We start from the raw sequence: 20,377 nt of genomic DNA on the forward strand, positions 1-20,377 counted from the left end.
AAAAAAAAAACAAATCTAAACTCTGATTGATTACTGACCAGACATCTGAATGAAATTTTGAGCCTTGATAAAATACAGATAGATAGTGCATAGGCTTTTTATTCGCATACTAGTTGTTGCTTGCAGCTTCGCCAGTGTGGTCAAAATAAATTTTCATGATAAAAACTTTCATCCCCTATCCCTTTGGGGGTAGTTAGAATTTAATAAAATTATTTCTTAGCGGATGGCTACATCATATTGCATCTTCATGGCAAATTACCGTTTGGGCTGTGCCTAGATAGATCAGTCAGTCAGTCAGTCCCTTTGCGTTTTGATGATTATATAAGCTGCAGAGGTTCTTCGTGGAAGTTTATGAATTCCGAGATAAACCCAATACGCATAATAAAAAAGTCAATTCAGTGTCATCGACCATCATATAGGTACATTTTATAAGTAGGAATCACATGATTCAATACAACTATGACTAATAAAGATATTATGTTGCTCTCGATCCAGCTATCTGGCTGACACATTGCTACTACAGCATTATAGCTTATAGCATTAAACTAGCTGTGCCGCGCGGTTTCACCCGCGTGGCTCCGCTCCTGTTGGTCTTAGCGTGATAATATAATATAGCCTATATTACTCGTGGAAAATGTAGCTTTCGAATGGTGAAAGAATTTTTAAAATCGGTCCAGTAGTTTATGAGCCTATTCATTACAATCAAACAAACAAAGTTTTCCTCTTTTTAATATTAGTGTAGATAAGAATTATTGTATTCATGGTACGACACTATTTTGATACAATAATATTTGAACTGGCGTTAAATATACAGGTTTTTAGTGATGATGTATAGGCATCAATTTTACCTTTGGAAGATTTCCCCACTATAAAAAAGGCATCCATTTTACCGTCGCGGAATTATGGAAGAATTTAACTTAGCCATGCGCATCCAAGGCCTAATCTATTGTTATAAATATTAAGTTTAACAGAGACATTTACGAAAACACTAAACACATTTATTAGGTAGATTTTATTACAATAATTATGGCCGTATCAGAGGACATGGCAACAAATATAATTTTCGTATGAAATCACAAATCACCTCCACGAACAGACATAGATACGACATTTCCTTATAAACGCAGTATAAGCATAAATCTCTGGAATGAGATTAGATATCGCGACCTTCCAATGTTGATATTAGAAGTATGCGCTATGGTATTGCGGAAAATGTTTCTCGAATAAAATGTGTGCGATTTCTTTTAATTAAAATATCATCATATTTAATTACACAAACACCGTTTGCTAACAATTATAAGGTAGTGTTCAAATTGTCATTCGAATTCCATCTCTATAACTTATGATATACTTTAGAAACTGTCACTTTCTGAAGACCACCTTTTATGTTTTATAACCTATTCACTGAGGTACCGGGCCTTTTATTTTTTATTAATAACCAAATAAAATTTGTGTAGTGTTTGAGTAAACTGTGCTTGTAGTCAATAACCAATAAAAATCCAATATTTTGGTAAGAAACATCGGAGTATGAGTATTGTGTAATCATGAAAATGGCTGCATACAAGGTAGTCAGGAAAATAGACATAACACACCGCACAAGTACTGACTGGCCAAGTGGTCACGGTGGATTCGCCTTCTACTTGAACAGATTCAAGCTGAAGGAGAATCCGTCGTGCCTATGTCATCCCGGAGTAGAGGAGACGGTTCCTCACCTGTTACTCGAATGTCCAATTTTTGCAAGCAATAGATATGCTATTAGGCAAAAATTGGGCATGGCGATGACGGGTGAGAATCTGCCTTCCACCCTGGGGGACATATTGTAGTCGTAGTAAACCAAGGAATAGTGTGTGATATTAGTTTAAGCTCTTTTTACTGTAATGTACGATTAAATTGAATGTTTTTGTGCCGTGTTTTATTGGATTTTACATAATATTTTCATTTTAATATTGTAATTTATATTAAGTATTTACCAATTGTATTATAATTTTATTCGCAATTTATTTGTATTTTAATAAACCAGTATTTTAATATTATAATTTTAAGACTGTAATTTACTATTGTATTTAAGGTTTATTATATTATACTATTGTATTATAAAAAAAAAAACGTGAATAATGAATAATCTTTAAAAATACGAAGATATGCAAGTAATATTGAACAGAGTAAACTAAGACGTTTATAAAATTGTTCAATCCCTCGTAAAACTGTTCTATAATACCAATAAACGCTCAGTCTGGTGATCCTGCGTGTAATCACATATTTTTATTTTAATATCAACTTTAGTTCAATGCCATAAAGTCTCATTACGAGTTAGCATGCAATGGGGATTCACTTTGTAATTAATGTAATCGTCCGGTCTCAAGGTTTTTAAAAAAGAAACTTATGTTCTCTGACAAACCGTCCATAACTGCATAGCACGTGGGTTAAATGAATTTGATACTTGAACAGTTAGATTTAAGTGTCATTTTAATTTTTTATCATTGTGTATGATGTAATGGCTCGTCATTTTGGCGTCTTGCCAAGTCCGTCTGAGAAGGCAGACGAAACTTTTTAAATTTTTGTTTTATGTCTAATATTCAAGATTTATGTATTTTCTAGTGACAATGCCAAGAATTTTTTAAACATAAATTTCACAGTGAAAATGATATATTTGTACCTATTATCTTGCACAAATCTCACACGATTAATAAAAACGAAATGATATATATGCTCCTAAAACAAATTTCAAAGTCGTTCATGATCAATATCTCCCATATTATTATTATATTAAACTAATAGAAGTGGACATCAGATAACAATTCCAATCAACCAACACCATTAGTTACAAAAACGTAAATAATGTGCACTCCGATTTGCCAGCGTCTTTTTAACAAAAAATAAAAAAAAAAATCTCTGTGGTCCAGTTCTTTCATCATATACCAAACAATATACATTTCGCTATGAAGAAAAAATTACAAAAAATTATGATTTTTTTTCTCTTTTTTTTTTAAACAACAAAGCTTTACAGAAATCAATTATAAAAACCTAAATATCCATTCTTGTACGTTGACAAGCGACCTCGAGGCAAGCCTTCAATCACCGATTGTATGGATGTCGATTCAGAAATATATTCATTCTCTGGCTGAAACGTTCCCACGGACATTAGCTGCCACGATCTTTAGATAATTGAGTTAAATTTATACATAATATTCATTTGGGTACAAGATGGTACAAATTGTCATTACGAGCTATGCTACCAGTATATTTTGTAAACCTTTCCATAAACAGATTATGGTCAATGGTCATTTCTTATTACATTTTAGTATTACCAATTTAAAGTGGCGATAATAAAGTGCTTGTCGCTACAACCACTTTATTATCGACACTTTATTTTTTGTTGATTATTTTCATGTTTGATATGGAATTTACGTTGGTCACAAACAATGGGACATTTCTAGAATTTGGGACTCTTATTAAGAACGAATACAGGCATATGTTTTTAAATATATTCTATTAATAAAATATTTATTTAGTTAACATAGAAATATTAGCATATTTATTGACAAACAAAATAATTTTATTCAAAAAACCTGCCAACAACAAGCATGTTATACCGTAAATAATAATAATAGTTAAAAAAAACTAAAAAACACGCTTTTTATAGAAAATCGAACTAAAAAATAGAAAAATTTATCAAATTAGTGTATTGTGAATTGTCATCGGTCCTCAATAAATCTACAAAGTTTGAACGAAATCTGGCCGTTTAAAGTGGGTCAAAATCGCGCCCAAAGAAGTCGGTTACAAACAAACATACAGGTGAAGCTAATATAAAGCGTGTAAAAATATACCCATTTTAGACAAAAAATACAAAACTAACTTAGCTACATTTCTGGAAATACCAAATCGTCATAATAATTAAAGCAACTCGTACGATTATTAATCAATTTTTCCTTTACGTGCATAATGAGGCTCCCATTCATTTCGAATTTCAAGGTAAATTAAATACGCTATACGTTGAATAAATAGGGTATATGGACGTTTAAAAGGTTTGAAGAGTCGTAAATATTAAAAACAAAAACTGCTAAAATGGAAGAAGCCTAGTTGGATATAAATTACGACATATTTTAGTTTACAATGTATTATGTCTGTATTAAGGCGTCTCTTATCTTATTGTACATCACTTGGTCAGCGTGGTGGGTTATGGTCTGTTCCTTTACGGGAGACCTGTGTCCCAGCAGTGGGAACATAATGGGCTACAGATGATGATGAATTCTACATAAAAATTGAAGTATATTAAGCATTCAGCATACCATAGACCCTTCTACGACAGTAAAAGACGAAATAGTCAAGTATTGAATATGCTCATCATCCAATCCTACAGCCTCTAGACACTACCAATTTGAAGTGTGATCCACCAGCAAAAAAATATAACAAGGCGACAAACTGATCCATTCTGGCAATTAATACTATTCCCAAAGATACACACTGAATGCTCATAAAATACACACTCCATTCATCCAACAGACACTAATCAGATAAAATATTTCGCAAGATCGTAATGTTGCGTCAGAACAAATTTGGGTTACCGCAGTCATTTATCGCTTTATCTAAAATACACAATTTCAGGAATTGAAGAAACGTTCTCTAGAAACGTTACTGACTGTAAATTGGAGGATGGAAAAACCAAAACTGCATTAGCTAGTCTTCGCTTCGCTCCATTTACAAATTCTTCGCCGTATTTTTTTTACATAAAAGTAAAGAAGTAGGTATGTATTCTGCAGTCAGAACAAAATAGGCTGATGACGATGTATAAATTTATATTTTCATATTGTTTGTCAATTTATGAGTTTAGTGTAAACAACTAAACAGATAGCAAAACTAACTGACTCTATATTTAAAGGTACTTAAAAGGTCTTGATCCCAAAAATTGAACACAATTTGAATGATAAAACCTTCATATGATACTCTGTTACAGGTTTTATAACAACACCAAGAATTCAAGAACAATTAGCTTCAAAAGATAAGTCACCTCAACGCATAACCAAAACAAACAGATCCTTGACTTTCAATCTTGGCCAGAAAAAAGAAAGTTATTGACTCATAGCAGCTGCTGAGGTGAACAAAATCGGGCGTTTTTAACAAATTATCGTCTGAATATTGACAAATCACGATTGTCGAGGTAAACGTCCGCTACCTAACGGTTCCAGTTTATAAACAAGTGATCGAGTTCCTCAAATTGCAAAACATTGCATTCGTGTTGGAATTCCCCAATACCGCGAATGGATGAAAGGGGCAAGAATTTCAGAAATGGCAATGTTATTGCTGATGCCTGATTGCCATAAGGTGGCTAAATTATTATGTATAGAGTATCAATATCGATATTCGCTATGCTACATTGAAAAGTAAGTTTTGTAACAGCTGCAGCATTCTCTTGATGAGAAATATTATTTCCATGTTGTTAGGAAGGATATGAAATGGTCTTAATCTCCCTAATGCAGTCATTTGGAGATGGTATTGTGTACAATTTACGATTATATTATGTTGCAAACAAAATATTAATAACACCTATAAAATTACGGCGTCTTCCAAATCCAGATCGAATCTAGTTTTATTGGATTAACAAACACGAGTTAAATTTAGCTTTTATACCCTTTCAGAAATTTGTTTATAGCTGGTTTATCTTAATACCTAAGTGTAATCAAAGGCTAAATTAAGGTTATAAACGATGTTTAATTAATCGCCCGTTAATAATGATTCATCTCCGGCATGATTTGTTTTGTCGTGTAGCAATAAAATCATTGCTTTTGCCATGTAATTGAAAACTGAAAGTTACTAAATCTACTTTTATGGGACATCTCATCTAATCCTTATGCAGTATTATTAACTGGCGGATTAAAATGCAAACATAATCTGTCGCCAAGGTACCTATATAAACCTTTGCAGTAAATATGTAATAAGTTATATCAACTAATGGAAAATGACAAAGAAGTGCCCATTTACCACAAATCGTGTTCTTGCCAAGTTTTATAGCTCTATTAAACTTGAGGAAAATATATAAAAGACATATAATAAAAATAATAGTTACACAACAACGATACAAACAAATATAATACGAGAATATTTGTATAAGGCATATCAGTAGCTAGGCTATTTTTTACATAATCTATTGTACCCACTAAAATTAATTCGTTTGGGTTATTTTCATTCGATTAATATGGATGATTTCTACTGGTAGATAGCCTTATTAATTTTCATATTGAGACACTGAAGGCATAAAATGTTTTTAACAAACGTTACCAAAAATGACGGAGTTTACCAATTCGTAGGTTTTTCAAATCATCGACCGCGCCGTTAAATTATATATCGTCATCGATATAATTACGTTTTAGTCCTAAAATGTTAATTTTAACGACAACTTTGTTATATCTATACCTATTATGAGTACTATATGTTCCATAACATATTGTTAAATAATTTATATGGACACACGCCTCTTATACAGATATCGCGGAGAATACAATTCAAACAATACAAGAAATATTATCAACCATACTTGATCGACTCAAGGTTAGTACCGTTTCAGCCAGTAACTATTTGAAATTTAAATGCCTTCAGCATTCGTTACGGTTCACTAAAACGTATAATATTTGGTATATGACGCTTATAATATATCAAGGCACTCGTACCAAGACGCTGTTTAGTACGTATTCGAAAAAAGTGAACGCAATCTAAACGCTTCATATAAAGCATATTATGAAATTAACTATGCTAATGTGTGCGTCAATGTATAGCTAAAAATACAAACGTACACCAGTAGTGACAGTTAAATTGTACGCTCCCATAGGTCACGCCGTCACACCGACGCATCGCGACGGCACACATGCAAACGTTCGACACACACACCGGCGCTCGTCCCTGTATTTATAGCTCACACCGAAACGCGTTTATACAAAACGTTAGATCACGTAAAATCCAGCATTTACAGTATTCGCACCTAGTCCATCATCTATTCTTGAAGTCCAAGTTACATGACGCATTGGATACATATTGTGAATAAGTGTGTTAGAAAGCCAAATGCCCTTGCAGGTTTAGTGTGACAGAAGTTGAAGCGACGCGGAATACGAGAAGCGGAAAGATTTATAACTAGGGACAGACACGATACAAACACCAGTATATTCTTACGACTATATCGTTTATACGCTACCATAACCCAACTACATTAAAATATTATGTACACTACTAACCAAGGCAGGAATTCCAAGGACTCTTGCTTGTCCCGAAAACTAGGGAATAAACCAAGCACATTTAGATATTTATGCATTATTTCAAGTAAATATGATAAGTAAATTAGTTCTTCATTAACAATTTCATTGGGACATGCAATTAATTGTATTTATTTTTATTTAAGTTTAATTTCGAAAGAGACAAGAATTTCTCAGTCGCCTCATCGATTCGTCTTAATGCACGATTTGTGATAATGAGCGCATGAGCTACATCACTGCGCTCCGCTATCGCTCTAAATATTGACATTACGGTAGTTTGACAAATAATAAAAACGTCACCATGTGTGAACGGCGTGATGGATTATCGCTTGACGTCGTGCATGAAAACAAATCGTCGTCGGCCGGCTTTAAAAGTCATTTACTTCCTTAATCCAGAACTGTCAAATATAATACATCTTAATCACCACTGAAACGACTATAGATCTGCAACATACGTCACGATCTTGCGTTAATGTGAATAGCATCAGTTTCAGCGGCGATCAGAGTCATCGGTGTCACACTAGTGCTGTATGTGCGAGGCGCGAGCATACATACCCTAGTTGGACCTGGCCCATATGTTTGTTCGGATCGTCGGATATGAGAGCGCGTGTCATGGACTCAGTCGTACTGGCCCCGCCCTCGTGCTAGCGGACAAACAAACATGTACAGACATCGCCCAAGGACGCACACGACGGAAGCGAACAGCATCGACATATAACGCCCGACCTTTAACGCTTGTTGTAGTAAAAAATAGCACCAACACGCTTCGATTTTGTGCTCTCTAGCGATTCCAAGCTTTTCCAATTGTTAGTTCTACGGTGTCGGTTGGGGTGTATCTAAACTAAAGTATAATCTCCTCGTGACTACTCACATATGAAAAGAAATCATAAAGCATGCAAAAACAAATACAGAAAGCATGACGGATGAACGCAGACCCTACTGCGGACGCATCCCGGCCCGTTCACGGTGGACTTCAAAAATAAATTATGTTTCAATGTTAGTGAAAACTCACTCAGGCAGCAGTCGATTAGGTTCACGTTTCGTCTAAATCTCTAAGCCACGTATTAGAAGTGTATCGGAACCGTCTCTAAGTTAAGCTATCAATCATCACACAGAACGTTAAAAAAGTGTTACGCTATCGGTATACTATAAACCGGCCGTCTCCAATGCTTGCCTGAGTGGTGAGCGGTAGACTCCCGAATCAGCGTCACAGTACAAGCGCTGCAAAAATAACATCACTCCAGGACTTGCTTTGACTCTCACGAGTCAGAGCACGTCGGAGGTCATAATTAATCAGCATACCCCAGCTTGAGCGCTTGCCCTCCCGCCATGAGGCCCTCCTCCCCGAGCAGGGTCACTTGCTCCTCCTCGCGCGAAGGGTCCGCCATCTTGTGCAAAAGCGCCGAAACGGCGCGAAAGTCAGCATTGCAATGTCAATGTCACATTTTTCGATACAATAAATTATAATGCTGCACGCCAGGGTTAATGCACTTTATTATTTTATTACTGACCCTGTGCCACACTTTCGATTCGATCGAGTTAACGAAGGTCCGAAAAATGTAACAATGACGTCGCACAAAAAATCACTTCATAGAACCAAATGTGATTTCTGTTTAGATTTATTACTGAAATCGTAATGAGACAGAATTTGCATAGACCCACGACCTTTATTAAGTTTATAGGGGTGTTATCGATCGCTGGAATTGTGCAATTTAGTAATACAAAGACAGATCCATCTGCTTATTGCAATCACACAAATCCCTAATAAGCATGACACATCGATCGAAACTTAAAGAAAACATAAGAAAATAAAAGGATGATAGAGACAAGGACATTATTAGCTTCTCGTTTTGGAGCTACTTTTTTCTACAACAGCCATTCTTCGCCAATAATGATTGGTTCCAAACGAAACTAATGAGAGTCAAAATCATCTCGCACAGGTGAGCAGTCGTCACAAATGCTACAAAATATAAATTAGATTACGCTAAAGTTGTCTTGTGACGTATGAGATTTCAGATTAGTATACGTTTATAATTAATTAAGCTAGAACAGCCGCGATCACATGGGAGTCGCGAACGTAACTCGTTATCTTGTTAACTATCCATATAGTGTCTAGCTGTGAACAATTATTAAAGCTATCGACGTCAAAACAATTACTGAGACATGTCTTGATGAATGGTTTGGGTGATTAAGGTTTGTCGACTTACCTCGTCGAAGAAAACTTGCGTCTTTCTGAGTATGTGCTTGAGTTCAGTGAGCTCGAGGTAGTTTCTCTTCAATGCTTCGGCGTTCTGGTTCACTTCGCGGAGTTCGTTTTCCAATTTCTCGAAGGTGGCCTAGGGAAAAATGTACGTGTAACCCTCAAAGTTGAGAATGATATTTTCGACTTAATTATTATTAATTTTGTCTCCGGAAAACGAATAAGCAAAAAATATTTGAATCAAACACATTTTCTTTGCAAGAACGAAATATTGTTCGTAAAGTTCAGCATTAATTTCTATATAGTTGATACAATACTCATAAATATTAGGCAATAATTCTGATAAATTTCCTATAAGTACTAAAAAAAATCGTAAATATGTAACACATGATAATAATATGTGAAAAGTTTTTTGAAGTGAAAACTTCTTTAGCGGCGTTGAGCACTTTTTCTGTAATGGGTATAAAATCTTAAACTCGCGTCAGGACACGTGACCCTGATCGAAAAAGCGTAAGACGGATACCATTCCAAAATATCAAACATGCTCAACGTTAATAATCAAGTTTTCACTTCTGCCGGCACTCCCGGAGTGCAACCCGTCTTTTTTTTTCATTTAATTCATGCATGTCTCCTCAAGTATGCAACAATGTGTGTCAGGAATAAGGTCGCAGGATAAGAAGCATGCCAAAATTTGAGAACAACATAATAATTTAATTTTCATTGCATGATTATCCTTATATTTGATTTGGAAGAGTTTTGGTCCTTTGAGAACTCGGAGTATTATTATTTTAACCCTTTTTACTGCATTAATTTACAACCTACAAACAAATATCATTCTGGTATTGATACCTTTCCTTCTACTTTTAACCGGCTTCAAAAAAATCTGTAATTTTTATTTACAATTTTGCCAAACTTATGAATTAACTGAGAAGTCTCAATTAGTTACTTATTATTTTTAAACTTGCTAAAATATTCTTGGCAAGACCAGTTACCTCAAGATCAATCATCTCCCTGGGCTGCGGTGCCTCCGGACATTCACCAGGTATCTCCAACATGGGGATGCCATCACGGCGAATCTCCTTCTCGAGGTACCGAAGCTTGCGTTCCATCTCATCGCACCTCCGCACCTCATTGACGAATTTACGTTGGAACGCATTGACGTCTGGGTTCAACTGTGGAGAGAGGTATTTTTTATTGTTGATACTATTATATTCATACTAGCTAGAAGAAGAATATAATACAAGTATTTTTCTTGGTATGAACAGGAGAACACTTCATTTGGCATTTACAGGAAATATGGCATAAAATTATTTTGAAAACAAGTCTACAATTCCATCCATCATCAGCCCATATACGTTCCCACTGCTGGGACACGGGCCTCCTATGAGGGTACAGGCCATAATCCACCACGCTGGCCAAGTGCGGGTTGGCGGATGACACATGTCGTCGAACTTTTTTTTTTTTTTTTTTAATTCTTCGACATGTCGGTTTCCTCACGATGTTTTCCTTCACCGTTCGAGCAGTGGTGATGTTACAACATGCGCAGATAAATTGAAAAATCAATTTATTTCCTGCGCGCTCGCCTGGTCTCGAACCACGGACTTATCGATTCGAAGTCCGAGGTCTCACCACTGAGCCACCACTGCTCTACTACTACTACACTAGTCTACACTAGTCTACAATGTGTGTACTCAAATAGTACTTTGACCATTGAAATGAATCTAATTTTTAAGCTAGTGACTTAAGATTGATCTTCTTAATATTTTTTTTTTTTTATATATATATGATAGGGAATCGCTTGACCACAATCTCGCCTGATGGTAAGCTGAGATGTGGCCGGACCGCCGATGGACCGCGCTTCCCTAGAAGGTACTCCTTGACTCTTCGCTTGAAGACCCCCATTCACTTTTATATGTAACTAATTTCCTCCTACCTATTTTCTGTTTCCATGAAAACGCTCATTCTAAAATCTAAATATGTACATATAAGTTTTATTTGACTCCAGATGTAAAGATTAGTCATACAATGACAACATAATATGATAAAATTATATAATTAGCATGTCATTGTAAAGTGATTTCAAGTAGTCATGTAAATGCAAATTAAATGGTCAATTGCCTAAAATCCGAATTGTAAAATTTTAATAACTAGCTTTCCACCTGCAGCCTCACCCGCGCTTTCAAAGAAAAACCCGCATAGTTGCCGTTCCCGTGGGATTTCCGGGATAAAATCTAGCATATGTTGCTCAGTGAAGATGCAGCTTTCTAATGGTGAAAGAATTTTTTAAATTGGTCCAGTAGTTTATGTGTGAAAACCATACATACATGCATACATAATTACAAACCTTTCCTCTTTATAATATTAGTATAGAATTATAGATAACTAGTATAGATATGACTATGGGTTTAAATGGAATACAAAAGAGTGAAGCATAATTGCATTACTTAGTTTTTCAAATATCAGACTACTTAATATGTAGTAACCCGTAATTTGTATATTTTTAACCCTTGTTGCAAAAACAATGAGTGTAATAAGTTTGAGGTGTCTGTGTGTGTCAGTCTATAGCATCATAGCTCCTGAATGGATTTTGAATATTTTTTGTTTGAAAGTTGCAGTTTGGAGTTTTCATTATAATTTTCATCATGTTTGTGAATCTGACCATAGATAAATGCCACAACAAAATATTGTGTGTGTTGAGTGTTTTGTTAATACCTAATTTTAATTTACTTGTTTCTTTTATTTTCACAGCAAGTTTGCATAGGTAGTTAATCTTTATGAAATAATTTAAAAGGACAAATTCATAATAAATTAATAACTTAGAATATATAAAAAACATTTTTAACTGTTAATAGTTTGTTACCTAATGTTTAATGTATGAAAACATTTAAAAATAGTATTTTTTCTGGTTTCTCTTTAATTAATTAAAAAAAAGAATTCGTTTTTAATTTATCAATAAAAAAACCCATCAATCAATGAGTTATCAATGATTATAAAAACCTTAAAGATTTATGAGTATGATAACAGCTGGTATTGAAAATTAGTAGATTATTGATTAAAGAATTAAATCACATGACATGATTTTGATATTTTACTACAATGTAATAGTCATAACTTAATTATTTTTAACACAATTTTATAAATGAATGACTTTATTAAGATAGGTATTAAGATGTTATTTTTGTGTGCTATTTATGTTTTATTACTATTTTTTTTACCCATTGACCACCGAGCGGCCCAATGAGACCACGACACAATAGATTTTCTATTGTGTCTGTGATTCTGGGGGCTGAGGGATTAATATACCTAATAATTAATTAGTGATGTCTATAGATGTAACAGAATATATTCAATTATTGTAAAGTGAGGTACCTACCAAACTTTTCATCAAAATACAGTTTACATTTTTTTGTTTTGTGGTTATGAAATAATAATTTATGATTGTACTGTAACTAGCACAAATAATAATTTATAATTGTACTAGTTACATTCAATTCATTAAATGTGTTATATAGATATAGATAGTTAGGTAGAGACGAACAACCGTAATAAAGATATCCAATAAATCAATATTATCAGACCATATCGAATCGAGGGCATTTTTATGAAATCTAATCGGAAAGGAATCAGGTCACCTTTACCTTTCTTTAAATCTTATGTCGAACTATAGACTATACCCGAAGGGGCGTTGTTCAATACTCACATCGCGAAATTGGACAAGTCCTAATTCTCCAAGCTCAGACACGCATGCATATGCCGCTTCACTTTGCAGGAAAAGCTGACATAAAGTCATTTCCTCGCTGCGGAACAACGAACCCATCTTGGTGGATTTCGTTCAACACTGCACTACAAAAAAATAAAATTCCACGACGGATCTCCGCCGCATCCGTGTACGAACGGACTTCGACAGCGACGAAACCGGAGTAACGAGGGTCGAGGAAATCAATACTAGGAATGAAAATAAAGATTACAATATCTCGTCAGACATGCGCACGCAAAAGCGCAGTCGCGGCAAGTGTTGCTATCGCCTTATAGTAAATTTGAACTAACTTATCTTATGAAATTTACAACAGTCGACAGCTGACAGTATCATCAACTAGTGCACTTTTTTAATTTTTACCTTTTCGTTATTAAAATATTAAACATGATGAAAAAAGATTGGGTTAAGATCAATCAAGTAATATTTGAATAACTCTATTTAAAACTTTATATGGAAGATAATTAAATAAAAATAGTCTTTTATTAATCATACAATATTTATTTTTGATAATTCTATGGTTTTAGATGATTAAAGTATCGTTTTGATTTATAATAAACTCGATTGATTTCATGTTTTATGAAAAAACCTCCCTAAAATTGGGTAATTGTTTGTATGCTGATATTAACGTCAAAGTTATCCTTTTTACGCAAATATGTTATCCTGTGTAACTTATAAATATATTATTTCTTAAAATATAAAAATAAACACACAATAAAGCCTTATTATAATTGAGATATCATAAATATTTAACATTTAGTTTTCCCTTGCAATCGAATATTTCTTCATAAAATTTCAATTATTTATTTCCAACATTTATAATATATGGTCACACCATGTACTAAACATCAAATTAAATATATGAAATTGAGGTTATAGAACTTAGAGATCCCGGATGAAAATAAAAATAATTTATTAAAAGATCATGAATGAAATAAACGGCAAATGATAATTGGTTACCATGGTGTGTTTCTTCAAGATTCTATACATTTATATTACATATTTATTTGTTAAATATTAAAACCCATTTGATTTCAGGCGCTTTTAGGAGCTCAACTAGTTATTACCCTTATAATGGTATCAGTGATACAAAAATTGGGTAATTATTCATTTGCAAGATGGTTACTATGTTCTCAAGGGTTGTACAGATATTTATATCCAGATAATAGCGAGTTAAAGACATTGGCGGGAGTGCCGAAAGACAAGCCGAAAGGAAAAAAAGGTAGCAAAAATGAACAGAATGGGAAACCAGAGACTTTTCATATTCCTAGAAATTTGGATATACATTTAGAAAAAGCTCCCGTATCCCCGTTAGATGTAATTCACTTAAGATTTTATACTGAGTATATATGGATAATTGATTTCACACTATATTCTAGTATTGTTTATATTATGTCTGAGGTAAGTTAAACAATATTAAATCTATACTTATTTTATAATATAAAGCTGAAGAGTTTGTTTGTTTGAACGTGCTAGTCTCAGGAACAACTGGTCCAATTTGAAAAATTATTTCGTTGTTAGATAGCCCATTTAACGAGGAAGGCTATAGGCATAATATCTTCACGCTAAGACCAAAGGGAGCAGAGTAATGCGGGTGAAACCGCAGAGCACAGCTAGTCAGTGTATATAATGAAGTATTTTTCTTTAAATATTATTGATAAAATATGTCTAATTAATCCTGTTTCTTTTCCAGATCTATACATCATATTTTCCACTGATAGATGAATTTAATTTAAGTATGGTATGGTGCTTACTGGTGGTGTTATTCTCATTGTATCCTTTGAAAATATAATACCTTATTAGAAGACTTTGCACAATTCAAGTATAAAACTTATTTAGCAACATGAACATAAAAAAGATTAAATTGTTTAAACGCTACCAAAACTAAATTCAAGAATTTAATTTCTATGACAATAAATAAATATTTCAGGACAATTTTTCACACATGGCACAATCTGATCCCATACCAAGCTTTCGCTTGTGTTATGGAAACGAGATGGCTGATAAACATACATATATAATTTTAAATAAATACTTATATAGGTAATTAACACCCAGACACAGAGCAAACATTCACAATGGTCAACAAGTCTTTATTTTTATGTTTTTTCATTACAATGTATTTAAGTTTCAAACTAGTTATATAGAAACTTAACCTCTTCTAATTATAAAATAAGTAATTTGTTAACAGTTGCAGTGTACAAACATCAATAATTTCTCTCTAACTCACGCACAGTAAAATATTACTCTCCCTCACGAAGCAGTATTTCACAAGTGATGAGTCAATCGGCGAGAGATCAACATGCATTGTATCGTTCTGTGTGTTCCTACTCATCGCTATGATGGTACTTATCGTTGACGACAGTAACCTGGAGGTTGGAGTTGACCCTGCATATGATAGTTTTTATGAGAACGCCTCTAAGTTCCTAGAGAATCAAGGTTTGAGTTCTGTGTAAGTATTTTGTGAAAAATATTGTGTATTTTCGGATAAATATTGTATATGTACTTGTAGGGTAAAGTGTTTTGAAGATGTATCTTTAAAAAGGCAAGTTTATGCATGTTTGCTTAAAACTTTATAAGGAGTTGTCTTAAGGCGACTACACCACCGAAACTAGCGCCCCCCCAACATTTTATTTTTTTACTCCTAAACCAGATCAAATTTAAAAAATCTAGCTCGGTACTTTGCTAGTATATTACTTGTAGTATTTTTGGTATTACTTTTCATTATTTTGCATTCGGTAAATTAGGAGAACTTTTGATTACCGCCAACACTTTTGGCGGTAATCAAAAGTTCTCTAGATTAATGAACAGTTAGAATAGTGAAAAGTAATACCAAAAATACTACAAGTAATATACTAGCAAAGTACCGAGCTAGATTTTTTAAATTTGATCTGGTTTAGGAGTAAAAAAATAAAATGTTCGGTGGCGCTAGTTTCGGTGGTGCAGGCCTCTTAAATATAAATAAATTATTATACCTACTAATATTATAAATGCGAAAGTTTGTGAGGGTGTGTATGTGTGTGTTTGTTACTCTTTCACGCAAATAGTACTGAACCGATTACAATGAAATTAAGCACATTTATAGGGGGTAACTTGAATTAACACTTCCTTTAATTACAGGGGACCAGCTTCCAAGTTAATCCTGAAATTGTCTCTAGCTGTGTGGGCAGCTATTATTGGTACCCTGTTTACTTTCCCTGGCTTGAGAGTAGCGAGAATGCATTGGGATTCACTTAGGTAAGTGTTATATTTTAATTCCATATCAATAAATGTTTTTTTTTTAGTTTTCAGTATACAAAAATTTGCACAAAATATGTCTTTAACCTAACCTAATTTTATCATTATTTCCTCTTTGTGTGAAATTTCCTCTTGTCAGCGCTGGTTTGTTGTACACAAAGGAAGCAGGTTGAAGCAGATCAAGCAAAATGTCGGACTTTTCTATTACAATGCCTTGTATCCCTTTTTTCCCACACAGGTGGCTTACTGAAGACTAAGGATATCAACACGTCACTATCCATTTTAATATTTATAAAAATAAATATGCCTATCGTAATTGCCTATGCTCATAGAATCTATTTCATCAAAATTAAACTTAAAATAAATTTATTTTAATTTATCTGCCCACACAGGTTTAATTTTGTTATATTTACAGGTACTATGGAGACAATAAGCTAAGAGCGCTTCTGTTGAATTTAAACTTTGCAATGCCGTTTATCCTAGCTCTGATGTGGGTGCGACCGGTGACAAGGAACTATCTTACTGTCAGAGTGTTCAGTGGAATGGAAGCACCTATGTGAGTTTAAATCTACTAATATTGTAAAACTGAAGAGTTTGTTTGTTTGAAAGCTCTCAAGAACTACTGGTCCGATTTGAAAAATTCTTTCTGTGTTCGATATATCAAGGAAGGTTTATCATCATGCTAAGACCAACAGAAGCCGAGCCACGCGGGTGAAACCGCGGAGCGCAGCTAGTTATTAAATATTTATTAATTGTAAAGTTATGAAAAGTTATTATACTTTCTGTGTTTGCATAAAATATACCCCATATTATGTATTACCCAGATTCTACATTAATAAAAATCTGGCCTAAAATGTAATAGATTTAAAATATCAATTAATTTTGTTTTGGAATGGATTCAATAAATATTTTCTCTTCATAATATTAGTTAAGACTTTAGAATATAGTTTACCAAAAGGGAAAATGTGATAAAATAAAACAACATGTCTCTTTTTCATATACATTTATTTCTTCACCAAAAAATTGCAGCATGACATCAGACCAATATGACTCGCTGCGTCTCATCCTCATAGTGATGTCCGTGGTGCTCCGCTTGGTGCTGATGCCGCAGCAGATGCAGGTCTACCTGGACATGGCTTACCGGAGACTGGAGGAGCAGAAGAAAGAGGCTGGTAGGATCACCAATGTGGAGCTGCAGAAGAAGGTAGGTGGAATAAAAATTGACAGGGCTCAAAGTTGTCAAAATTGCATCTAAGTACACAAATATAAAGAAAATCTGTTTATTTTTCTTTCAACATAATCTTTCCTTTTTTTTGTATGCTTTGGTAGCTGAACGATCTATGGAATTTTTTAAATTTGGTTTTAAGCATAAAAAATGAATAACATTATTATTTTTTGTAATACATGAGTGATATGAATATTTACAACAATATGTTGTAAATATTTATTTTTTTACAAAACATCGACGTTTTTACTGTTCCTTACCTCAGAAAGAAAAAAAACGGACCCCTTAAAGTGCTTATCACTTTGTTGTTTAATTATTTTTTTAAATTTCCAGCATTTCTTATAATAGGGCAACATCCTTATCACGAATTTTTACGAAAGAAAAAGTCCAGCCAAGCGCTCGCTAGTAAATTCTAAATTTAAATTTCAGATAGCGTCCGTATTCTACTATCTATGCGTGGTCGCGCTACAGTACATCTGTCCCATGCTCATGTGTCTGCACCTCGCACTGATGTACAAGACGCTCGGCGCGTATAGCTGGATGGGGCTCGCGGGCGGGCCGACCGCCGACGGGTCGACCGCTGGCGGGCCGATCGCTGACGGGCCGACCCCCGACGGGCCGCCCGCTGAGCACTTCCAGCTGGCGTGGGAGAACCTGAAGACGGTGAGCTAACAATAGTATCGATTCGCCGCCATTTTGTAACGTCATCGATCTAGTAAAAATTCGATTCGGCCCCCTTTGTGACGTCATACGTGTTAATTCAAACAAATTAGCAACCTAAATTAAGACGTTTGTATTTATCGATATCTATCGGATCGATTCAGCGCCATTTTGTGGTGTCATATGTTTTTAAATAATTTAATAACTCAAGTAAAGAAATTACATATTTGATGTATGAGTCAGGCATAAATCGTTATTGAAATGAAAAAACGATGAAGTAAATTATAAATTTTCTAATGAATAGAAATTATTGTTAGTCTGACGTCTGTTATTATTAAACTAGCTGCGCTCCGCGGTTTCAGCCGCTTGGCTCCGCTTCTGTTGGTCTTAGTGTGATGATACATAGCCTTCCTCGATAAATGGGCTATCAAACACCGAAAGAATTTTTCAAATCGGACCAGTAGTTCTTGAGCTTAGCGCGTTCAAACAAACAAACTCTTCAGCTTTATAATATTAGTATAGATGAATCGCATTGCACATCGCCTCTTACTGATGTATGAGAAGAAACTTACAACTTTACTTGCAAAATAAATTTAGCAACATTTTTAATTTTTATTCTTGCTTCCCATCCCAACAGCCTACTGCTCGGTAGATGATGAACTAACCTAACCTAACACACTTTATTTTAAATTCCGTTACCGAGATCAGCGCGTTCAACCAAACAAACTACAGCTTTGTATTATTAGTACAATACAAATTGATAAAAAATAAATAATAAATGATAATTTTTTTTATTAATTTTTCAGATTTTAACAACAACCGTTTATAGAGGAGTGCTTGGCTTCGGCTGCTGGTGGACCCTCTTTTCTTTCTTCCTAACAACATCATTGGGAGCTCTATATCAAACATACTTCCGTACTTCAGTCTAAATATATGAATTAAAGAAAACATTTAGTTACACCCTGTATAACTCAAGAACGGCTGGACTGATTGTTTTGAATTAAACGATTTGATGGATTCGCCGTACTGATTAGTAAAAAAAAAATTAAAATATAACACGGAAAAAATAAATTGAAATCTTAATATTATGACAAATGAAGTGATGTTTTAAAGTATTTATTTTCACATTAATAATTTAGATGAGTATGATATTGGCGATATTTCAATATAGATAGTTCATCATTTTGAAGAAATAAAGAATTGAGCTTTGAGTTATGAAAACGGAAACTCTTAAAATATGTAAGTAATTTCCTATTTCATATTTTAAGAGTTTCCTAAAATATAATTATTAATTATTATTTTATTAAAATATAATTTCATGTTTTTTCCAACCCCTACATTATATTATTAAAAACTATAAACGCACAAAGATAAATAGAGTACAATATTGAAAATTGTTTGTTATGTTTGTTACTAATACAATATGCTAGTCTAGTGAATGTCCCAAAATTATTATTACCTTTGTTATTATGTGTTTATTGTGTGAGAATTTTATGTATATCGTTTGAAGCGTTATGAATAGGGTTACCAGTTAATTAGGTCAAATTATAAAACACTAGGTTTCCGCCCGCGCAGTCAGAGAAAAACCCGCATAGTTCCCGTTCCCAGGGGATTTCCGGGATTGCGTCATTTTTCCGGGATAAAAAGTAGCCTATGTCCTTTCTCGGGTATCAAAATATCTCCATACCAAATTTCATGAAAATTGGTTCAGTAGTTTAGGCGTGATTGAGTAACAGACAGACAGACAGAGTTACTTTCGCATTTATAATATTAAGTATGGATTAATGAAAAATAACATCTTTTATCATTTTTAATTTTTTTTTTTATATTACAGTACACTAGTCATAATTAGTTAAATGCATTTTACAAATATCTTACTCAATGTGTAAAAAAAATGACTGAGCGATAAAAATATCTGAAATTGAAATTGCATTTTATATACTGGTAATCCTTTGCTTTATTTCACTGTTTCCCTCCAAATTAGGACATGACTAAAAAGTTTATCTCATAGATGATAAGCCTCTTAGATATAAGAGTATTTATTTGTACTGTGTTGTTTT

The 20,377-nt window shown here is 33.8% G+C and overlaps 2 protein-coding genes across 5 annotated transcripts in view; one reads left to right on the top strand and one right to left on the bottom strand.

Moving 5' to 3' along the window:
• Positions 1-13,459, bottom strand: part of LOC123693435 (V-type proton ATPase 116 kDa subunit a1) — a 28,876-nt gene extending 15,417 nt beyond the window's left edge. The window contains exons 1-5 of one of the 4 annotated variants that reach the window (XM_045638528.1): positions 13,142-13,459; positions 10,434-10,613; positions 9,449-9,577; positions 7,797-7,885; positions 7,224-7,262 (exon numbers count right to left, since the gene is read on the bottom strand). In XM_045638528.1, coding sequence (XP_045494484.1) covers positions 7,224-7,262; positions 7,797-7,885; positions 9,449-9,577; positions 10,434-10,613; positions 13,142-13,258 — 554 coding nt within the window. In that variant the 5' untranslated portion in view covers positions 13,259-13,459. Of the gene's footprint in view, positions 1-7,223; positions 7,263-7,796; positions 7,886-8,415; positions 8,493-8,543; positions 8,630-9,448; positions 9,578-10,433; positions 10,614-13,141 lie in introns of those variants that run through there. The other 3 variants (XM_045638529.1, XM_045638530.1, XM_045638531.1) reach the window with 3 other exon arrangements.
• Positions 13,460-14,058: 599 nt separating this feature from the next.
• LOC123693318 (transmembrane protein 161B) lies at positions 14,059-19,981 on the top strand. The gene is made up of 9 exons (XM_045638359.1): positions 14,059-14,159; positions 14,234-14,596; positions 14,889-14,968; positions 15,432-15,647; positions 16,316-16,432; positions 16,848-16,988; positions 17,462-17,636; positions 18,087-18,320; positions 19,124-19,981. The coding sequence occupies exons 1-9, from the start codon at positions 14,157-14,159 to the stop codon at positions 19,244-19,246; spliced, it is 1,452 nt and encodes a 483-aa protein (XP_045494315.1). The 5' UTR covers positions 14,059-14,156; the 3' UTR covers positions 19,247-19,981.
• The last annotated feature ends 396 nt before the right edge of the window (positions 19,982-20,377 follow it).

The sequence above is a fragment of the Colias croceus genome, chromosome 7 (assembly GCF_905220415.1).
Source record: "Colias croceus chromosome 7, ilColCroc2.1".
In the NCBI taxonomy this organism is placed as follows: Eukaryota; Metazoa; Arthropoda; class Insecta; order Lepidoptera; family Pieridae; genus Colias; species Colias croceus.

What these genes read in the sequence shown, in the direction of transcription:
- LOC123693318 (XM_045638359.1), top strand. An exon ending in TTGTTTATATTATGTCTGAG is followed by an intron (nt 14,597 to 14,888) that starts GTAAGTTAAACA and finishes TTTCTTTTCCAG; the next exon opens with ATCTATACATCATATTTTCC. An exon ending in AGTGGAATGGAAGCACCTAT is followed by an intron (nt 16,989 to 17,461) that starts GTGAGTTTAAAT and finishes AAAAAATTGCAG; the next exon opens with CATGACATCAGACCAATATG.